This window comes from Falco peregrinus, chromosome 4 (genome assembly GCF_023634155.1).
Source record: "Falco peregrinus isolate bFalPer1 chromosome 4, bFalPer1.pri, whole genome shotgun sequence".
In the NCBI taxonomy this organism is placed as follows: Eukaryota; Metazoa; Chordata; class Aves; order Falconiformes; family Falconidae; genus Falco; species Falco peregrinus.
This window is the reverse complement of record NC_073724.1, coordinates 16297326-16320020: the sequence shown is the minus strand read 5'-3', so window position 1 is coordinate 16320020 and position 22695 is coordinate 16297326. Positions and strand designations below refer to the sequence as shown.

Genomic DNA, 22695 nt, shown 5'->3' with positions numbered 1-22695 from the left:
CCAAGTGGCACTGGGGGATAGGGACTGCGGGGTTGTGATCAGTCCATAACAGCTCCTCTCTGCTGGCCCTTCCTCCTCACGTTCCTCCCTTGGTCCAGTGCGGATTCTTCCCATGGGTTGCAGTCCTTCAATAAACTGGCTCCAGCCTGGGCTTTCCACGGGCTGCAGTTACTTCACAAAATATTCACCTGCTCCAGTGTGGGGTCCTCCACAGGCTGCAGTGTGGATATCTGCTCCACCATGTTCATCTCTACAGGCTACAGGGAAATGCCTGCTCAGGCACCTGGGGCACCTCCATTCCCTGCCCTCTCCCCTCGGGCCGGCCGGGCTGTTCCTGACCCGTTCCCCCTCAGCGCCGGCAGCGCTGCCCTCCCTCACGCAGGTTTCCCCACGGCCATGGCGGCTGCAGGGCCCGGCCGTGCCTGCGCTGGGGCCGTTGGAGCCGGCTGGAACCGGCTGGAACCAGCTGTGCCCAGCACGGGGCAGCCCCGGCTGCTCCCCACAGGGGCTGCCCCCAGCCCCCTGACAAACATGCCACACTCACGTCCTGTCTATCATGTATTTATGTAATTCTGCCAGACATGGAATAACTTAACAGGCATAACTGAGCAAAGCGAGGTATTTAGACGTATTCTGAATTTCTTTAATAGAGTGAGTATTCAGAAAAATATAGACACTTAACCCCCTTGTTTTATTGCTGAATAATCACAAATAGTTAGAGAGCTACTACTGTGCCATAAAATAGCCAAGCAAAGTGTTCACCAGTACAAATTTAATCTGCTCTTATATGCACATAATTGTATTTATATAAAAACACACATTCATGTATGTGTGTATGTCATACACAATATATACAAAAGCAATTCTTACTCTAATTCTAGCATCTAGCATGATGACTAAAAGATCTCATACATTTGCAGGATACAGACTGAGTTTACTCTTGCTCTATAAAGGCAGTATGATTAAGCTGCTCTGATTTTTTTTTAATAGTTTTAAGGTAATTATTTATTGTTAGTAATGTGAAATATTACTGAATTTCTTTCATTCTGTTATGGTAATACGCTAAAACAAGAATCCTACTGTCAGGCCAAGATTTTGACTGTGATTTAGAGTGCTTTCAATCTGAGCAGTTGTGTTGCAGATACTTTCAAATATCCCCGTTCTCAAAGACTGGGCAGACAACTGTTATATCATCCAAGAGTCTTATTTTGAGCTATTCTAATCTCTTCCAATTTTTATTATCTCAATTTCTGTCGATTTATAGGTAGCTACAGCCCCTGTCTTCCAAAGATTGACTCAGACTATTTTCCCTTTCCTTTTACAGGCAAGAATATGGCTGGTTTGCTCAGATTCGCCTGTTCCATAAGGAGTGCTGAGGAATGTCATACCATAAATCTGGATTTAGGGTCTCTGATCCAGAGTCAAAACCAGTAGCTCACAGGACATGAAACATAAAATCAGTATTACTTTACTCTTTTGGAGCTGATTTACTCAAAAGATTTGACAGATTAAATTTGTAATAAAAAGTTTTGGGCTGGATGGTACATTGTTTAATTTAGTCTTGTTTTTATTAAGGATGCAGCACTGGCCATCCACAATGCTTTAACTTTATCAGGGGCTTGTATTCCATGGCACATTTATGTCTGGCAAGAAAATACAATACAAGCATACATTTCATGTTTTCTGTGGTTCGTTCTCCAGATATATGGTCAAAGAACTACGTCTTACACAGATTAAATTTGTACTGCTCAATTACCGTTCAGTGCTGAACACATTGATGAACTGTGGCACAGTACTAAACAACTCATTTGCCAGCAGTTCCTGTATATATAAAATTACTTTTAAAGAAACTTTTTAAGCAGACTGATGAAAGATATGGCTTTCACTGTTGTCCTCGTAACTGCACTTGTGAAGAATTACCAAAAATAATGAATAAACAGTACATCTGACAGCAATATTTTATATTAAAACTAACTTTCAAACATCAAAAGACAAGAAATAGTGCAAATCCAGTGACCAACCTTACAATTCTGTGTTTTTGCTTATTCTTCATGACAAACACAATCTTAAATGTTTCCTTTCTGAAGACATTTCTTTTCTTCATATTTGCATATCTTGTGCGTGAATATGAGTGTTCAGGAATGTTGTAAAAGCTATGTCAGTGTAGTTTTATGGTGTAATTAATTTACGAGCATCTCCTATAAATATCTGTTCATGTAGATTATTACCCTCCTTTTCAGGTTGTGTCTGTTGTCAGTCCTTAATCATACAAGCTCTCAAGACAGAAATGAAGCTGCAAAAATCATCTGATAAGAAATATGTTCTTCTTAGTTACTATGAAATTTTGTTTGCTTCTCTGCTTGCACTTTTTGTGTGTGTTTGTGTTGGACTGATTGTACTTTCATGGTTATCAATCCAGGAGTTAGAACGAGGTAAGTAACCACTCTTTAACCTTTTCAGGAGTTCTTTAGCAGATGTTGATACTTTTGAAACCAGTAATATTGTCATTGGAATTATGTTTCCTATTTCATGCTATTATTTTAATGCTGGGGGGTATAGGGGTGGGGGAGTATGATTTCCTCCTCTGCTGGAAATCGATGTGAACAAAATAGGCAAAAATACAAGTACTTGAAACATGTCCTGAAGCCACAGAAAAGAATTTACATGGTTTAGACATTAGGAGAGGTCCCTGGAATTCATAAACTAGAGAAAGTAATATAAGAAATTGCGAATTTTTGCTTTTTTTTCCAGGTATCAAGTTTTTCTCAGAAAGACATTGATAATCCACTGAAGTCTGTGGGGAGCTTTAGGTGTTCTACATCTCTTGGAATCTTTTCATTATTAAAATTAAAAAAATAAGTCATTTATTGGTGTAAGAGAGATCCTGCACTAGACAGTGTCACAAACAAGTGGTTTAGCCACTTAACCTAAGCCACTCATTTGTAACAGTCCACTCCAGCCCCATGTAAAGTTAAGGTAATTTTTTTAGTATTTAGCCAGTGCTGAGAATGTGATAGAATCAAGCTACTAATGCTCAAAGTAAACTAAAATTAAAAATTGACATAGGATGACAATGGAACTAGAGTCTTGGTTTAAAGATCCTCTGGATATAAGTTAACTGTGCCCTGGTAAGGTCACACCTGGAATAATGTGTCCAATTCTGGTGAGCTACTGGTGAGAGCCCAGTGTAGAATTGTTGATGAGATTGTTGATGAGATATACAAAAGTTGTCTGGACGTGGTCCTTGCTAACTGGCTGTTGGTGGCCCTGCTTGAGCAGAGGGGTTGAAATGACCTCCAGAGTTCTCTTCCAACTTCAACCCTTCTGTGATCTAGATTTTGAATTGAAAGGAAAATGATTTAAGTCTATGGAGCTGTCACAGCTAATAGCAAAAATATGTTTTGAAATGAGGAGAAGGAAACAGGCTAGGCAAAAGGTTCAAAAAATGTATTTTTTCATTACAGTGAATTTTGTAGCTGAAAAAGTAATTCTGATACACTGAAGTTTTTGGTGCCTTCATTAACCAGAATTCCATACTATTTCATACAGAAGCACATGAAGACTAAACTAGCTGTAAGCCATATTTTAAAATAATCCTGTTTTGTCAGAATATTCATGTTTATACCTTTAGTTGGTAGTGTTTTTCATTCCAGATTTTAAAATTTGTTCTCCCTACTGACTTTCTTCCCTTCTTACCAGAATACTATCATATTCTTTTAAAATAAAATGAGCTTAAAGGTAATGGTGGTTTATTATTGCATCTAGAGACAGGCTCTAAATTAATGACTTAGGGTTTAGATGATAAATAGGCAAGAATTTAATCATGTACAAATAATAATTATAAAACATTGTAAAAATTATATTTGACATATATAACAAAAACCCACAAACCTTTACTATTTAAAAACGTTTGTTTAAATAGATTTGCAATTGTTGTAAGGATAAATGAATTTCAAAGAACCTCAAAGTAGTCTGCTGTTACTAGTTGATAGTAGCAAATTGGTGTCCCTAGGCTGTGCCTTCCATCACAAGCTGTTTATTGTAGTATTTTATTAGTTACCTGCTTTTGTCTTAAAATTTGTTTTGGATGTTAATGCCTTCACACGCAACCTAAAAATACCACTGGTAATGTAACAGGTAAGCAAAAGTCACTTTCTATCAATCAACCACATTAATTTGGGTCTTATCTGAAAATTTCCAGTGTGTTACACAGTAAGGAAATATTTAAAATGTATCATGAATTGCTTTATGCATACCTCATATGATGTAACGTATTAAAAATCAAGGTTAAATTTGCAATAAGGACCAGTCACCTAGTGTCCTCATAAAACCTCCCAACATTTCATGCATGTATTGATAAGAAAGGTCAGGTCAAAATTAGTTTAACTGGTCTGACACTAGTGTTTCCAGTGTTGTCAGCAAAAGCAGCATACATTTATATAAAAAGTGCACAGCATTCAATACAGAAAGTGTGAAAAAGTAATTTTTAATATTTTTAATCCAGAACACACAAAAAACCAATTCACTATTATTCTTCCCTTGTATCTTTGCTCCTTGTGTTAGACATAACTGGACGTACCTCCCCTTTATACATTCACAGCACTGCTGGAAAACAGGATTTAAAACAGAAATAAAAGTAAGGAGAACCCAAAGACAAGTAGTATTCATATAAATTTGTTTGCAGTTGTAACTATTGTGAACATTGAAAAACATCTATCACTTTTTTAAAACCGGAACTAGGCAAAATATCTCTGATTACAAAGCAAACCAGAAAGCTAAAACTTGTTGTATTGATGATCTGTGTGGAATAAAATCTAATGTAAAGTTTTTCATTTATTTCTATATAATTCAGAACACTTAATTTTATTTTTAATTATCTAGCTAAAGCAGATGGGAATGCTCATGGCTACATAGGAACATTTAAAATACTCTCTGGGACATCATTCATTCCTGCTTTGCAAAACAGATCATCAGCTGATTTCAAAGTCCTTGCCTTTGATGTTGAACAATTGGTAAGAACCTGTTGGTCCCCAGTTAATTAAAGAGTATTTGGTAAGTATATGAATTCCCTAACATGACCTGCTGTTGATGGCTTTTTCCTCTCTCCAAAATGAGATATTTCAGGTCCTGACTTCAGAATTCAGTATATTCCTTATTTGTGAAAATCAGTGAAGCATCAAAGAAAACGTTTGCTTGTGTAGTCTAGATTTGGGAATGAAAAAATATTTATTATTAAAACTATGAATGCAGTCTGTATTGGTTCAAGATTTTCCTCTTCCATATAGATACAAAATGTCTTTCAAGCAAGTGATCTGAAAAACGAATTTCAGAGATGTGAAATTTCCCAGTTCAAGTAGGTACAGTTTAATTAATTTTTGCAAACATCAGAAGTCCTCACTTAGCCATTTCTCTCAGGAGTGCTTGCCAACACCTTGCTTTTCAAGAGGCTCTTTGGAACTTCCTATATTATACTTTTCATGTCTTCCAAGTGCTACTGTGGGAAGTTTGGCAATAATGTTTCCCCTTGGGCAGACTTCCTTCTCAGACTCCTGTATGTCCATGCCTTCACCAAATTAGTAAGGCTGAGCCCTAAGACCAACTCACAAAACATCTACATTTTTACATTTTTAGGGTTGCTGGCCCTTGCCATCTAGAAGAAAGTTCAGGTTAGAGATCTGCTGGTATAAGCCAAGGTGAATGGAAATATACTCATATGTCCCTATGGACATGGATCTTCTTAACTCATACTCCTTCAGTTGTTAGCAAGTGAGGCTGTCATTTGACACCAGGTAAAGCTGTACCCTGTGTGTCCTAAGGAGTCCATAAAGTAGATACAGTAAGACCTGCTTAATTTATTAAAGTTTGTTTAACCTCATTTTTCAATATCCAGTTATGCTGGTTGTCCTACTAAAGGCCCACTGGCAAAAAAGTTCCATATATGCAGTGAGGTCTGTAGTGTTAATTTCATGTGCAATAAGGTCCTGATTCAGCAAAACACTTGTAATACTGTCTCCCATTACTAAACAGTTTCAGAACACACTTCCATCCTATCCACAACATTATAAACTCAAGGGGAATCACATTTTTTTGTGTTGTATTTCGTTTTATTGTTGGGGTTTTTTTCTACAGGAAACCTGAAGATGGCCATGAAAGATTCAAGAAACCAGAGACTGGGTAATTACATAAGACAAAGTTTACTTAAAATAAGGACAAAAGACAATGATGTTATTAATTTAGAAAGTTCTTCAGTGGACACTGAATAGATGAAAAAATACATCTTCAGAGACTGAATGAGGCCATCTAAAGAGCTTATGAAGCTTCAAGACATATCTTTACTTCAAAAACATGCTTTAGGATTAGAAGAAATAAAAAAGAAGCAATCCTTTCTGGGACTGCCAATTTAGAACGAAAAATGGGAAAGGTGATGACAGTGAAGTAGGTAGGAAATTAGCTAGTAAGAAGGGATATCAGTTTGTGCTGAGCTTGCTTGTGGAAAGCTGTTTAAGCTGGGGGCCAGATGTCACATTATCATTAGTAACTTAAGTTTTAGATAAATAAAGGTCCGATGACACACTGTGATAGGCAAGAACAAAACAGAGGACAAAAGATTAAGACTAGAAAAACTGGAAGACCTCGAGAAATAAATGATATAATTAGTTGTCTTATAGGTGAGACCACAAAATAAAAGTACATGCTACATGACAACAGACGATGCAGATCTGTGATTCTGTGATCCCAGCTGTTCTGATGATACAAATGTTTTCTTAAATATATATAGTGGATAAATATCCAGACAAGACAGTTCATTTGAATGACCATGCTTACAAAAGAAAAACGGATATTAGCCAACTCTGAAATCATGTAAGTCAAAAATGGAATGCCAATTTGGATTAGAGCAATCTTTTGACTGGAACAGTGTAGGCATAAGCCTAATTGGCTGCAAAGTTGAAGTATGATCACTTTGTGAAGGACTTCACAACATCAAGGGAATGGAGTGTACAGTGGCAGGAGTACGTCAGTTCTAGGTTTTTGTCCTTGCGAAGGCAGATCCAGTCAGCACAATCTGATTTCTGTGCATACATTGGGGCTATTCTCATCAAAATTTAGGCATCAGTAATGGAGACATCTCTGAGCTAGTTGCTCAAGACACTTTTTATAAGTGATGGGGTTTGAGTTTTCTCATCTGGTCAATTTAGGTGCCTTTCCTAGAAGGTCAGTTATGCCAAAGAACAGCTTATTTGTTTATATAGGAAATCTAGATATCTGCAATATAAATATCTGTATTTGGTAAAACCAATTCCATCCCTGTATCTTGATGTAAATACTACAGAAATCACAGAAAATCTGATGTCTGTGAGTGTTGGATCTGGCTTTTAATACATCAGTAAGGTTCTGTCTTCATTTCTGCTTTGAAATAATACTTGAAATATTACTTTGTCTCAGAAACTTTGTCTTTTAGTGTAAAAAGTGTTTACCTCTTTGGGCAATCTCCTTTTTACTTCATCCTTGAAACTCTGCTGAGTCACAGGAATAGCAGTAAAAGGTTTTGTTTGCTCAGCATGGCTTAGAGGTTATCAGAAACATGTAAGAAATTAAAGAGGAGTTTTTCCGTATATGGCAAAATGCAAACTATGCACAGAAAAATGGTGGAATTAATCAACCCTATCAAAAAGCACTATTGGGTCAGTTGCAATTGGGTCGTACAAGTGCATAAGAATAAAAAAGTTTGCACCTAAATTTAAGTAAATCTTTAGAAAGCACCATATTTTGACACTACCTTAATCTAGCTACAAATATGAAACTTAATAATACTATCTAGAAAGGATGGGAGACAGTAAACAGAAAACTGGATAAAATTCATGCTCCATAGAATTCAAATGTAGTTTAATCGCTGATTTCAAAATATCTGTGCTTTCAGCCATTACTGTTTCCTTAGGACATCCTCAGAGATGCAGAATCCACAGATGATTTTTGCTTTATAGAAGTGATCACTTGGTATTATACTTTTGTAACATGAATATATTATGTAAATTCCATAACACTTGAAGATTCACTGTCAATATTTTACAGCTTAACCTAAAAGACCTGTTGAATAACAATAAACCCACTTCTCCTTTAGTTTATTCAAATTCAGCTCCATTGCAGCAATTGATATGAATGCTGTTTTGGTTTTTTTCCACCATGAAAATAAGAGTAGATAAAGAAAAAAAGCTCTGTTTCTTCAAGGTTCAAACCTACCTGATAATCAAGAGGTGTTTCTTTATGTGTCATCTTTGCCGGCCAACACTTAAAGATACTCTGACTTTGCAAATGGAACCTGTATTGGAATGAAATATTGTCTGGATAAGTCATGCAGCAGATTTACTTCATTAGCTTGCATAACCAATTACCTTCTCTGTTTTGTGTTGCTAGTGTTGTTGTGATCTTCACCCTTTATTTTACGTGGATGGTAACAGTTGAGAAAGTAAAAAATGAGCTGGTTTGGGGTATCAACACAAATAAAACTAATCTTACCCAGACTTTGAAAATTGATGTGAACAGCATACAAGTCACAGGTAATGCTAGTAAACGTTTTTCCTCTATATAAGTCATTGAGAACTACAGGTAATGCGAGTGAAAACTTTGGCTCCCAAACAACAAAGGGATTGTTACTTACACTCATGGGTGCCCTCCTTCCCCATTACAGAACTTTTCAGTAGCAGCTGAAGGAACCTTTTACAACCTTGTCAACTAGAAAGTATGAGTCAGCATTGTGCATGTTCACTAACGAGTGAGTAAAGGACAAAGTAGTGATTTACTAGTGAAACCCACTCAATTTCATCTTTTATGTAGCATAAAATTTGCAATTTTGTTATCCCCCAAATTAAAGCAATTAAGCCCCAACTGTGTTGTTTCATAAGTAAATGCAATTATCATTCTGTTTTGCTAAAGAATAAGGAAAAGGGCTTAGCTGCACAGTGAGTGAAGACTCATTTATTGAAAAGATGTCATCAAGAACAACAAACTGAATAGAGTGTAGCTTCTGGAAAAGTGCACCCAAGGAGCAGAATTCATATTCATCTAAAGCTTAGGTAAAGTGTAAATGGAAAAAAAGGAATGTGGCTTTAAAGACCAGGTAGTTTTAAATTCTGAAAATATACAAATATGGTGATTTTATGTAAGTAGTAGAAAATTTATTAAAGCCTAAGTGGAAGCCCAACAAGATCAAGGGGAATCCTCTTTTTACCTCAATAACCTTCAAACCAGACCTTTACTGAGGATGAGGATAAAAAGCATTTTCAATCCTTTGAAGCGGAAGTTGATTAGCTGACATTTGAAGACCTGCTGGCAATACTATTAAGTAGTAACTGGTTGCTTTAAGAGGAGTGGGACATCTGGCATGCAATGTCTCTTACTCCATCCTAAAAAGTGCATTTTTTACTGAGTAAGAACTTTAGATATACAAAGGCTAAATTCAGAGTCTTGACATCTTAATTTCTCTTCACTACTTGCAACGCATATAATAAGTTGTTCTAAACAACTGCACATCACTGTGGAAAGTGATTGCTCATTATACATCAAAAATGCCACCAAAGAAAATTATGAAGAGATTTTTAAATGGTTGCATATCTATTGACAAATTTCGAAGTAGTCAAACTTTTCTTGTTGTGGATCATTAAAATGCCTCTTTTCACATGAAGCATTTCATATCATCTGTCCATTCATCAGGAGGGCTTCAATAAAATAAGAACTGTTAACTAATTAACAATCATAATCATATATAGCACTTTTGCATCCTATATTTCATTTTGTTCTGCAAGAGAAGTCTTATTCCTATTTCAGAAGAGGGAGGGAACTAGAGCACAGGTGTAACTTGCTTGAAATCACAGTTTTCACAGTAATTAAAAGTAACTTAATTTCTTGCAAATTATCCCAAGTTAATTTTAACTCATTTATCTGAGTTAAATATTATTCTATAAGACACAGGTGCTCTGAAAATCTTCATAGTATATAAAGTGTCAAGACAGATTCCCCAGATGAAGACATTTTATATGTAATACAGTGAATAGGCACTGAGGATTGAAAGGGATTAATGTAGACCTTTCCTCCTTAGGAAGACCATAGAGTTTGAGAAAAGGCCGGGAACAGGGTGAGATGGTCAAAAGGAGGGAAGCAGGATGCTGCTAGTGACTCAAAGAAAAATAGTCACAGCTGTTGGTTTGGGGGTTTTTTTAAGCTTTCTTTCTCTAAGTCCTATAAAACTAGATACTGTGTTATATAAAAGTTTGTAATGAGCTTGCTTTCTTCCAGAAGCTACTGAAAATCCTCCTACAATGATGCCTTTAACTTCATCAGGTCAGTCTCTCTCATAAATGAGAAACTATTTTTTGTTGCCATTACAATATGAAGAAACACAAGACTTGCTGTTCAGCTGGTATAACTTAGTAAAGCTGCCTTAGCTGTAGCTGGGGCTTGACAGCTAGGGTCCATTCAGTGGTAGTTAGCCACCCTCCAACATTTCTGACCATTTGAGAAAGCAGTGATCTGAAGTCTGTAAAAAAGCTCTAAGACTAAGACTTTAATTAGTTGATCAAAACAAAAGCTGAGTCTCCATCAGCCAGCTGAGTCACAAGCTGAAGTTTTCACAGATTTAGGCAGGTAGATGAGGCTGGGGAGTTCTACTCTCATGCTTTGGTTACTGATATACTGAGCAATGTTGGTTGACAGACTTTCTTTCCACTATCACTGGAAGTTTTCTGACGATAGGATATGAAGCAGACCAACTCCTTGGTCTCCCAAATTCACCGAGTGCACACCTGCCAAAAGCCAGACAGACAGCTGAAGAGTACAATAGGTGCTTTGTAGCACTAGATGCAAGTAGAGTTGTTGCATACAAAATGCATACACATACAAATTATCACATACAAATTCTTTGGGGCAGGGTACCAGACCAGGAGCTTCATGCAATTTATGTGCGCTAAAGAAATGCAGCTATGAATATAGGAGCAAAGTGTTTCTTGATAGTCTAATTACAGCCATAATATTATTAGTCTAGTTATAAGTCTACTAACGTGTATAGTCCAAAGTATACCACTACTACAATATATTTCCGATGATACAGTTAAAACTGCTAACACACACATTTTCTCCTATCTTTCCCTTCCTCTGGTATGCTATCTCAGTGCTCCCCTGAGTCCTAAGTTCAATGTTGTTAATCATCCTCAAGAAGAAATTGGGAGGTGGTGGAGGTGCCAGTGGAAGAGGGAAGGGAGCTGGGAGTTGTTAGTAGCCCAGGCTGGAAGGGCAATAATGTTCCTGGTGTGGATTCCTTCCCCCTTGCTCTTGGGTCTGCTTGAGGTCCTTTTTGTATATTTGCTAACATTGTTTGCATCCTTGCTCTTTTCAGTCCAAATCCCATATGCCAAAGTTTTACCATATGTGGTATGTTTACATCTGCTGAATGCTTGGGGTTTGGCTCTGTTGACCCTAAAACCATCCTTATCTGCCTCACGTGTTACTTCAGTGAGTTTGCACAGTAACTGACCATTTGTGATTTGTGCTTATACCACTCATGGATCTGTCACTGTCCTGTTTTTCCTTTCATGGCTTTTGCTGTCAATTTGCATGTGCACTTTTAGGAGTTCCTGTAACAATTCCAGGTTTTTTCAACAGTTTTCAAGACTTAACTTCCCCATAACTGCTTTATTAGAACTGCTTGCTCATGCATGCATCTATGTTTTAGGTCTTTGAATGTTTCATTCCTTCCAAAATAGCGATTCTTTAGAAAATATATAGGCAGATATGTAGGTAGATACATATGTATATAACACTTTGGAAACTACTATGAAGATAAGTATGAAGATTTCTTCTCTGAGTGTATCTGTGTGGAAACAGTCCATCCAGCTGCACCCTTCCTGCACCTTCTGCTGGGCTCTTCTCCCTCTGCCAGATGAACTGTGTCCTGAAATTTGCTGACATAGAATGCCCTGTAATCTGTTTAATACAACACGGCCTAGCACTTAACAGTGTTTGCTAAGTAAGCATGTTTTGATAGAAAATTGGTAGGAAGTCCTCATGCAAGTTTGTGCGCTAGTAGATCTGGGAGAGCAGGGACATTAGGAAAAGTAAGTCTGTGATGTCAAATGATCAGCAACTTCTACCAGCAAAACTGATAGACGACAAACTATAGAGAAGGCTTTACTAATCTCTTACTTTATTCCTTCTGGCCCTTCATTTTATAAACTAAGGGACAGGATCCGATAACTGTAGTCACACATAGATCTTTCTCATCTGAGGTCATCATCATCCTACTCACACATTTGAGACTTAATGTGGAAAGGAAAAATAGTAAATAGGGATGCTAATGCAAATTCAAAGAGGAAACAAAAGACTATTTGGGAGCTGGAAACTCCAGGGCCATCCTTAGTGACTTATTAAAAGCACCACCAAGTGGAAGTTGTGTTGGAGCAATCACAAATAAGCATTCTGTTTTTCCAGGATGTTTTGCAGTTTACTATCACTAATAGAAATCTACTTATGTACCAAGGCATTTGTTCACGTGTAAATATGTATACACACAGGTGTGTATGTATGCCTGTATGTAAATATGCAAATACTTAGTAGGTTTGAGGCTCCACTGCTCACTGCGATAATTGATTTGTTGAGCAATGTTATTTATAAGAAAATCTACATACAACTTTTAGTACTAATATTAAAGTTGTCTTAACTTGTCGTGTTTCCACAGATCCCGTGAGTCTAATTACAAGCTCCCTGACACCAACTTCAGGTCAGAATTTTAACATACCAGGAGAAGACAGGAAAGCATTGCTGTTATTTTAGTGAAAAAAAACCCTAAACAACTCTAAGAGTCTTTTGAAATTATTTAAAAGCATGTCACTAAAGCTAAAAGAATATGACTGAAAATACACTTGGGTTCCACATTATTTTTCTTGTTTATTGTGACATTTGGCCTTCAGGATCAAGCCATTCAAGCTGGCATTACCATATCATTACCTAAGATGGGGTTTGGGGATACAACAAATAATGCAAGTATAAGAGCAGACTAGCTGCTGCTTAGTTCTGCCCAAGCAACTGCAGTGCTCCCAGACAGCCAGTAGAGTTTTAACCCTGGGTTGTGTTTTCCTAGGTCCAGGACAAGTCATCACAAGCAAGTCCTCAACAACTGTAGGTAGGTTACTACTGGGGAGAAGCAGGGAAGTAATATGAAACAGTCTGAGATCTTAGAGTTAACGCTGTTTGCATACAGCCTCTTCTCGCATCATTCAGTTCTCATATCCCATTCCTACTAATCGATGACATGTGGGTTTCCATTTGATTTGACTAACAAGACATCTTCAAAGAGAAGGGACTTCTAAGACTGTATATTGTAGAAAAATGGTATATGTGTTGTGTATACTGGTGTATGTATTGACAGTCATGCTGACTGCTTGTTTTTGTTTCCTATTATTTCTTGAGGCTTTTTTGGGAAAAAAAATAACCCAAGCAACTTTTAGCAAACTCTCACATGACTTCCATGGACAGAAAGCCAAAGCTGTTTGAATCTTTGAAAACCTCCCCTAGCCTTATGAAATGGTGAAATATATATGACATTTATAAGCATTTTCAAATGGGTCTAATGTATTTACTGCCATTTTTTAGTTGAGTATAGCAATTACATTGCAATTTAGGGTAATTTGCTTTTTTTTAAAAAGTCAGTTTTATTAGAAAATGTTAATTTATTTCTATCCAGTAGGTGGCAATGCTGTTTAGTTTTCTGAGTTGAAGACTAAAGCTAAAATTGATCGTACATGTAAACAATGTTTTCTTTCGTATTGGGCTTATGCAAAACATATTCCTAGATTATTGATTGGGTTTTTGTTCTGGGTCTAGAATGCACAGTTTCATCTCTGTTCATCTGTGCCAATTCATTCATCAGCACTGTATCACTTTCAATGCTTGACTGAAGTATAATCGGTTTGTTTCAGTTACCAGTTGGATGCAAAATGGCAGCTCTTCTTCTTTACAGTCTCCATCGCTAATACTGAAGGTGTTCTGTAAAGCACTTTGAAATGTTACAATACATCCAAACCAATTTCAGTCTTTGTCACTTACACTGATATACAATAAAATATCATACAAGTGTTTGCTTAATCTGGTTACAGAACTAACAGTTTTATGAAAAAATAATTCAAACAATAATGGTTAAAGGCTGAAGATCAATTTTACAAATCAATAGTTTTCCTTCTTGCATAAGAAATTTTGACCTTTTCCAGTAAGCATTTCCTGAAGGAACTATGTGAATAGTGCTAGTTGAACAGTTTCCATACAATTCAATGCAATTTTCAAGAACTTTGAAATTGGTAGTTTTCCAAAGCTTATTTTAGCTGCATGTTTTTGTTCACTTTCATAGGACTACTTGAATTCTACAGATGTCTAATACCAAAACCACCTGAAGACTAAAAGAGCATGTTCACAGTAGATGAGCATTTATGCTCTAGGAAAACACTGTTAGTGGATTCCACAGTTTTAAGGATCTAATCATGTATTTTTTTGCAGAAAATTGTTGTTAACTTATAAATTTTATTTGTAAATATGAAAAGAATAGGATTTTTGATATTCCTGATATTTCAAAATCCAGTCTTAAAGGCTTTCATTTTCAAGATATGCTGGTTAGAAAATGAGATTCTTTAGCATCATGAACGCAACATTGCGATGTGTTGAACTTGAAGAACTGGATTCAACCAAACCCAGAGACTTTTCACTGGTATTTAAATCAAAGTACAGTTTTCTCATGTTATTCAAGCATAAGAAATTGGAAAATGTCATTTATTATGTTGCATAAAGTAGTTTATTTGGGTAGAGGAAGGAAATGGGAATTCATGAAAAATTTCTTTTAGCCCTACTTCAAACTGAGTTTAAAAAAACATGTCACTTATGAGAACTTCCTCCATTCTATGGCAAATTTATCTTTTTAGTATGTGGCATTGTATTCCAGGCTTCTAAAAATGCAGTTTTGTAAAAAGCACAGTAGAGTGGTTGATTTGATTTGTGCTAAAGTAACCAGAGGTAAGTCAATTTTCCTTTGTGGTGAAACTGCATTACTGCTGTGCTGTTATTGGTATTGTCCTTATTATTTCAGCTGAGTGTTTGCCACCTGCTGAACTTTGTGATGATGGTGTAACCTGCATTAGAAAAGATTTATTTTGTGATGGAGTCTTGGACTGCCCAGATGGTTCAGATGAATCTGAAAAAAAATGTGGTAAGAATGTAAACCTCTATAAATTAGTCTTTTTAAACATACTTAAACTTGTCAGTAGTTTGTAAATAGTCTATAGCCAATGAAATGCACAGTGAAGTCCAAATCAATTCTACTAAAAATAGTAAGAGTGAGTCGCATAATTTTTATATTGTAAATGGAAACAATTTTTTTTAAAATTCTCATTAATGAGTAATATGTTTGATAAATAATAAAGAAATATTACAATATGCCTATATTAATATAAAATAATGTAAACATACTTTTTGCTATATAAATATTAATGCTATAAGTAAATATTATCTAAATTACTAAATAATATAGACATTTTATATTAAGTTATGCACCAGTAATATCGAATTATATTCTTTCCAAATAAGTTAAAATTATGACCCTATACAGCTATGAAGTCACATTACCTAGTATCAGAAACCGTGTAATGGCCTATCTGGAATCAGAAAAGAGGTTCCTCTTTTGATTCCAGCAATAAGAATATCATCATACATCACTACGAACAGCTTTTCCCAGGTTACTGTGAACACTCAGATAAGTTGATATTGTACATCCAGAAACTTAACTGGGGTGGGACAGGGTGGAGGGGAGGCAGTGGCAGCATTTTGCAGCTGGGGCAGGTGAGTGTGACTGCTGCCAGAGCCCTGGCAGGAGCTCTAACTCTGTTGGCCACCCACCTGCACCTCACTACAGCAAGTACTAGGGAATGGGAGCATTTGTATGACTGACAGAAAATGTTTGAGTTGCTGGCAGCACATTGGGGATGCAGGATCATGACGTGAAAATTTGGGCAACCCAGCTCTAGGTGGACCTCGCTTGAGTAAGGAGTTGGATCAGATGGCCTCCAGAGGTCCCTACTCTAACCTCAGCCCTTCTGTGACTCTGTGAAAATCTTACAAACCTGAAACCCGATTGGTTTTTAATGGAAAAAGTTTATATCCTTCAGTGCCAGTGAGTGAGTTTGGCTTAATCAGACTGTCCAGTTGCCCTGAGCACTTTTTTGTGCAGAGCAACCACTGCTCCATGTAGCAGTGAACACTGTGAAATTGTACTAAGGAGTCTGACTACGTTGCCGCCTACCAAAGTGTGTGTGCAGCTTTTTTGTAGGGAGACATGCATGTCAATGTCTTCATTGCTCTTTACAGTCTCAACTCTCAGTTAAAAGTCTTTTAAAGTTTTCTTGCAAAGATAACTTTGCAAATGTTTTAGGAAAAGTTGGAGCAATTAACTCCCTAAGCCTTTTGTTTGTTTGTTTTTTAAATGTAGAATTAGTTACTTGAAATCTGGAAAGCTTATTTCCCTTCTGCTCTGAGAACAGCTTTCTGAGCTTTCCTGAGAATAGTGGTGGAGGCAGTCTGGTCTGAGCTTTAAGAAACATGTAAAATACTGGGCTCTGGTTTAAAAACAAACAAGCAAGTAAAAGACCAGGGTTTTTTTTCAAGAATCTGCAAGCCTGATTCCTGAAGGCTGGTGACATGCTGACCCCTTCTGTCAGAAGTGGAATTTTTGCCAGAAAAAAAAGGTGAACTCAGAAGGGAGATTTAGCTGAACTTTTTGGGGAAGACAGCCATCAAAATACTTCAGTAGAACATCCACTGAAACATATCCAGATGTCTCTTTAGCATAACAGCTGCATCCAGCTAGATTGCAACAATGGTGGACTTTGAGTAAGTCCCTCTACAGCTGAGTAAAACAGAAGCCTCAGTTAGGCCTTTGTTCCATAGCAAACATTGAGCTAGCATAACCACAAAGAGTGATTCAGTCATTCATTTCTACCATTATACTGTTATTTTGAGACATGGATTTTGTTTGGGTTTTTTCTTTTGTTTTATTTTATTTTATTTTAGATATAGCTAAATAAAAATGCAGATCTTTATAGTTAAAAAGTAGTCTTATACATCTCATCAAAATAAATGCTTTTTAGTTACTATGAATGATTAGTTCTGAGTTTACAAGTTTTGCTCACATTTTGTTAAAGATATTACAGCCAAACCTGTTATATAGGACAGAATTTAAGTGGTATTCATACATGTGTATACAAACAAAAGTAAGCTCAGCTACATGCAGTTGAAGCTATGTAGATATGACTCAGCTGTGCCCTGGAAACTACACAGTGGCTTAAGTTATACATTGTGTTTGAGTAGAGTTTTTCAGCGTAGGCATAGCCTCTTATGCACACAGCTTTTGGTTCTGATTTGCATCTCTCCCTGAGCCTCTACCAAATATAAGTTGTGAATGTCCTGCTCCTTTGTAACTGAGGGTATTATTTCTTACTCAGTTTTAACAGTCACTAAAGAATATGCACAACTGAGCTGAAAATTTCAGGAATGTGCATACAAGTAAAAATAGACAGAATGTCATAAGGAAACTAGCTGTAGTTACAGTCCACTTCAGGGAGTTGGATGATTTGCCCCTGTTCGTCTTCACTGATGCATGGTATTTCCAAGAAATTCATTGTTACCATTCGTTTAGCAGTTTCAGCTTATAACCTTACAGAAATACAATTCTGCCTGGAGGACAAACTGTTGCTTCATTACTCTTATGTTACATTTTCAGTCTTAAAATTTTCCATCCAAAACCTCAGAGCTTTTACAAATTCATATATTTAGGTTTCTTAGTAGACTTTCCAAAACTAGTACAATGAGTGGAAATAAGCCATATGCACATTGGGGATACCTGCCAATTTCTCCACCTATTTGATTTTTCACTTATGTCCCATCCCTAGAGTAATTTAATACAGTCATATAAAAGCTAAAATTGTCTAGATTTTCAGAAGTGCTTCAGAGTTTCACAATGAGATTTACAGCCAATTAATAATTCATGCTACAAGTGCTTTTCACAAAACAGTTGCTGCCTTTTAGACAACTTCATCTTTCATTTTCATCTTTCTCATTATTCCCTCTAGTATTTCTGATTTTAGAATATGTTAGTGGCTTTAAAATATAGGATATAAGGGTGAATTTTAATAGTCTCTTCCTGCATTAGACAGAATTCAGTAAAATCTCACATTTTCAGTAGAGATTCAGGCAACTGAACACCTTTTATTTTTGTGGGGTTTGTTTGTTTGTTTTGTTTTATTGATTAAAAATGCCTTGAAAGGTTTCTTTCTGGCCCTGCAATGCAGTGCAGTGACAAAAGGCATTACAAAAATGTAGTTAGCAATTTCAATAAAAGGTTCTCTAGAGAAATATGAATGTCTGAACAGCATCTATTAATAATGGCTGGCATTGCTGAAAAGCAGCCATGTAGCATGTAAGTGTAAGGCAAGGGAGGCTGGAGGCTGATCCCAGGAGGTGTTTCTCTCTGCAGATTCTCTTTGTGGTTATTATATGGCTACACTAACATTTTGTGATTACCTACCTCACAGCATCACTACAGTACTGAGGGAGTTTAATCATACGTAAGCCAGGAAGTAATGTACTGCCCTTGGCAGAGAAAGGTCCTGTCAAGTAAAATATGTGGGCTTGATCTGACCAGTTTGGGGAGATTGTCCCTGCAATTCAAGGATAACAGGATTAAGCCCTCCTAATGAGCTCTGTATGCAACATCAAGTGAATAGAAATGGACAGCAAGATGTATGTTGGGGAGCAGTGAAAGTGGTTCCTACAAAAGGTGTCTCCTGTCTTATTAGGAGAACAATTGAGGCTTTTCTGAGGGCTCCAGAAGGAGACAGAAATGTAATGATTTCTGTGATCCTGCCTTCCTTTGCCCACATCTGCCTCCTCCCTGCAATGCGGAAGCACTGGGAGGTTCTTCAAGGAAGTAGTCCCAGCTGTCCTCATGCTCATGCCTGATACTGAGCACTGACTATTGCCAGGCTGTGGATAAGCAACCTAAGGACTTTTGTCTGAATCTTTCTGTCCTGTTTCAAGTTACTCACTGTATCTTAAGAGATAAGAAGAATCAAATAAAAGGGAATAAGAACATAAATTAATTGTTGACAAGAACAAACTTCTGTCATTAATTTTATTAAAACAGTATGATCTATCTTTTTTTATTTCTGCCAGTGTTCTGAACTCCTTTTTAGATCAGGATGTGTCTTGCTAACCCCTTGTTAACAGTACCACTTTTTTGCACATTTCATTAATAAAAAGCTGGGCACTTTCCTTCTCACACTGATTTGATTCTTTCCAATGGGAAATGGTTGTAAATATTAGTCCATTAGTAAGGACAGGAAGCACATGAATTAAAATGGACAGAAAAATTACTTCTATACCAATACCTCACTCTAAAGCTGTAGCCTATTCTGTTACAAATGTAATACAATTAGTAACTCTTTCATTCATGGACCTTTTTTGTCTATCTATTTAAAATCTTGGTGTGTTCTGTTTTCCTCTCAAAGGCCATAAAGATTGCAAAAGGGAATATGTTTCTATTCCAGCTTATGCATTAAACATATCATTGTTAGTGAAGTTCATTCTGCACAGTCTTTATTAATAGTGTATGCCTGAGCCTGTCTGAAATAAAGCTTAATTTTTATGTTGTGTTTGCTAGTGGTAGAAAGAAAGAATTTTACACATATAAAATGAACAGACAAGGAGTCCTGATTTATCATTTTACATATAAATTCCCAGAGGAGGACTACGCTCAATAAAATTTCCATTTAATTTTCAATATGATTGATTATTCATAATGTGGATAGTCATTATAGGTATGATTTCATTTCTGATGTTAATGAAAAGCTCTATCTAATTTCTGATTACCTGTCTCAAATTGATGAATTTGTCCTTACCCCTCCAGATAATCATGTATGGGACTGATTTGATCCTTATTTGAAAGCTATATCATGCTTTCTGAAAAACTGAATGAAAACCATCAGACAGATTCCTAACACAAAGTTCACGAGATGCAGCAAAAGCTTCAACAATGCTTCAGTATCTGCTGAAATAAAAAACTCTACATGAATAAGCATTTCCAATCTTGCTGAGGTTAAAATACCTTTTAAAAAAATTTAAACTGAAGAACATGCATAGGATGGAATAGCAGCATAAAGGGAACAAAACTAACAAAAGCTTTCTGAAAAAATATGTTATGATGGATGACATTTACGTCAGATGAATGAATTCGATAGCTGGCTGGAAACTTAGGCTATCCACTTATCTCTTTGAGTACTTTGTAATATATAAGGCAAGGAACTAGAAAGCTCATAAAAACGGAGGTAGAAATAGTGAGCCATATCCCTTCTTACTTTTATTCACATGATATCAAATTGTTTCTGGTAGTGCAAACACAGTTTCCTGATTTAAAGTAGCTGTAGATAAGAACTGTTAAGGCAAGATCCTGTTTCCCTACCAATGTACAACATAAAATGAAGGAAAGAGAGTTGGATTAGTCAAATCCAACTGTTGAGTTTAAATTGTTTGGACTAGTTTGGATTAGTTGGATTGTCTCTAATTTAAAAATGAATTATCTGTACTGCTTTTCTTCTCATATAGTACTTTGAGATCAAATAGTCATAGGAATTAGAAGTGGGAGTTGGTAGTGTTTACTTTGTCTTCCCATTGATGCTTACCAAGAATTTCCAAAGTAATCCACGTAAACCAGTACCTAAGGTCACCCTTATTTTGGTTCTGATTGTTTTTCAAATGGCATTTTGACAAATGTTCTTCATTATATCTTTACAGCTGCGGTTTGTGATGGAAAATTTATGTTGACTGATTCCTCTGGGTTTTTTCACTCTATGAATTATCCAAAACCGTATAATGCAAATATCGTTTGCCAATGGATTATACTGTAAGCCATTTTCCAATAATTTTCTACCTAACATTTTTTTTTATTATGAGGTGATATTATTTCCTGTACATCAGCTTTTTGCCATTTCTATTCTCCAATACTCCAGCATAAAAAATATGTAATAGCATTTTCTCCTTTGTATTTATGTAACTTTTTTTTAAAAAAAACACAAACTTGTATGCCTAAAACCCGTAAGTATATCAATAATTTTCCCATTTGCAAAAATTCTTTGGTATTATTTTGATACATCTTGTTTATAATATGCATGCACAGGAACATATTTATAAGCTCAAAATAAATCACATAAAATACTTGCAAGATATGTGTTTCAAAGTATTACAGTAGATACTAGTCACTAGGTAATGTTTTTATATTATATTACTGTTACTAACAGACAGAATTTTCAAGAATTGCCTTATAATTTATGGGTACACATTTCATCTGGGAGTTAATAGAACCCATGCTCCTAAGTCATGTAGGAATATGTTTTAAAAAAACATGAATATTATTTGACATAACAGCGCCAAATGCCTTTTAAGCCCTAAGCACAAGAAGTGGAATTTGTTTAATCAAGGATACATACCCACAGGGAGGGACAGCTATTTGACTTTGACATTCTAGGTCCACTTCATAGGCCAGGGAGAAAAAAAGACAGCCATAGTACGTGATAAATCTCATATTAAAGTACACATCTAAAATAAGTGAGATGATTGCAAGTTGAAGCTCCTAAAAATCCCTACAATGACTGCCAATTCAGAAGTTACTGCTTTGAAGGGCAGCAATTCTTATTATGTCTTTGTAATAATGGCTGTTCTTTGATTCTAAGAAGTGTTAAATTGGTAAAAGAGTTTCAAAGAAGATTAAGGAAATGCCTATAAAACTGGATAAGATTTGGATTTCTTATTCCCAGTGCTCCTTTGAAAGTGCTAGCCTTTAAGTTTGTTCAGGACTTTGGTCTTCACCATGAAATTTCAGGAAAAAGTAATGGTTTTCTTTCTGTTTAGTACATTAGTTTCTTCTTATCTTCAGCAACACTATTCACCAATAATTGCTGGCTGCACCCAGTTTTCAAATACAGGTGTGTCACAGTAAATGCACAAGATTGTATCCTTGAGAATTTAGACCGGACTTGTTCCTCAGTTTATGGTGTTGCAGAATTTGAGCATGATGAACAGTTATGTCTCAAGACACTACTTCCTTCTAAGCTGTTAATTTTGCTTCAAATGCTGTTATGGCTGCAAGGAACACTGTATTAGGTAGATATCTGTATCAGCTATGTAGCTAACAGAAGTTTAATTTTGAAAAGAATCATGAGTAATTGCAAATAATACAGGACGTGCTGCAGATCTGTGTAATTACAGATCAACCAATGACAAAAATAATTATATGATTTTATTTTCCAAGTATCTGCTTTAAAAAAAACAGGCAACACTGACAATAAAGGCCTGAAAAATTCAATGTGGTGCCAAAGTTTGTCTCCCTTTTGAACAGAATTGTTTTTATGAGGGAACCTTTTGAGTTTTCCAGTACATAATGAGAGACATTTTGCCCTATGATTTGTATTATCCCTATAAAAATGTGTTAAAAGTCACCCTATAATATATCCAAGATTTGATTTCTCTTCTGCCTTTCTTTGCCTAGAAATATTTCCCCATTACCTTTAGGAAAAGGTTTTACGTTTTCACCCCATTTAACTCTTCTCCAAATGAAGGAGT

At 36.2% G+C, this 22695-nt stretch overlaps 1 protein-coding gene across 1 annotated transcript in view; it reads left to right on the top strand.

Annotated features, from left to right (window-relative positions):
• Nucleotides 1-2287: 2287 nt before the first annotated feature.
• Nucleotides 2288-22695, top strand: part of TMPRSS15 (transmembrane serine protease 15) — a 57818-nt gene continuing 37410 nt past the window's right edge. The window contains exons 1-7 of the mRNA XM_055801901.1: nt 2288-2432; nt 4882-5012; nt 5286-5353; nt 6130-6174; nt 8413-8555; nt 15044-15238; nt 20872-20980. Coding sequence (XP_055657876.1) covers nt 2288-2432; nt 4882-5012; nt 5286-5353; nt 6130-6174; nt 8413-8555; nt 15044-15238; nt 20872-20980 — 836 coding nt within the window. The remainder of the gene's footprint in view (nt 2433-4881; nt 5013-5285; nt 5354-6129; nt 6175-8412; nt 8556-15043; nt 15239-20871; nt 20981-22695) is intronic.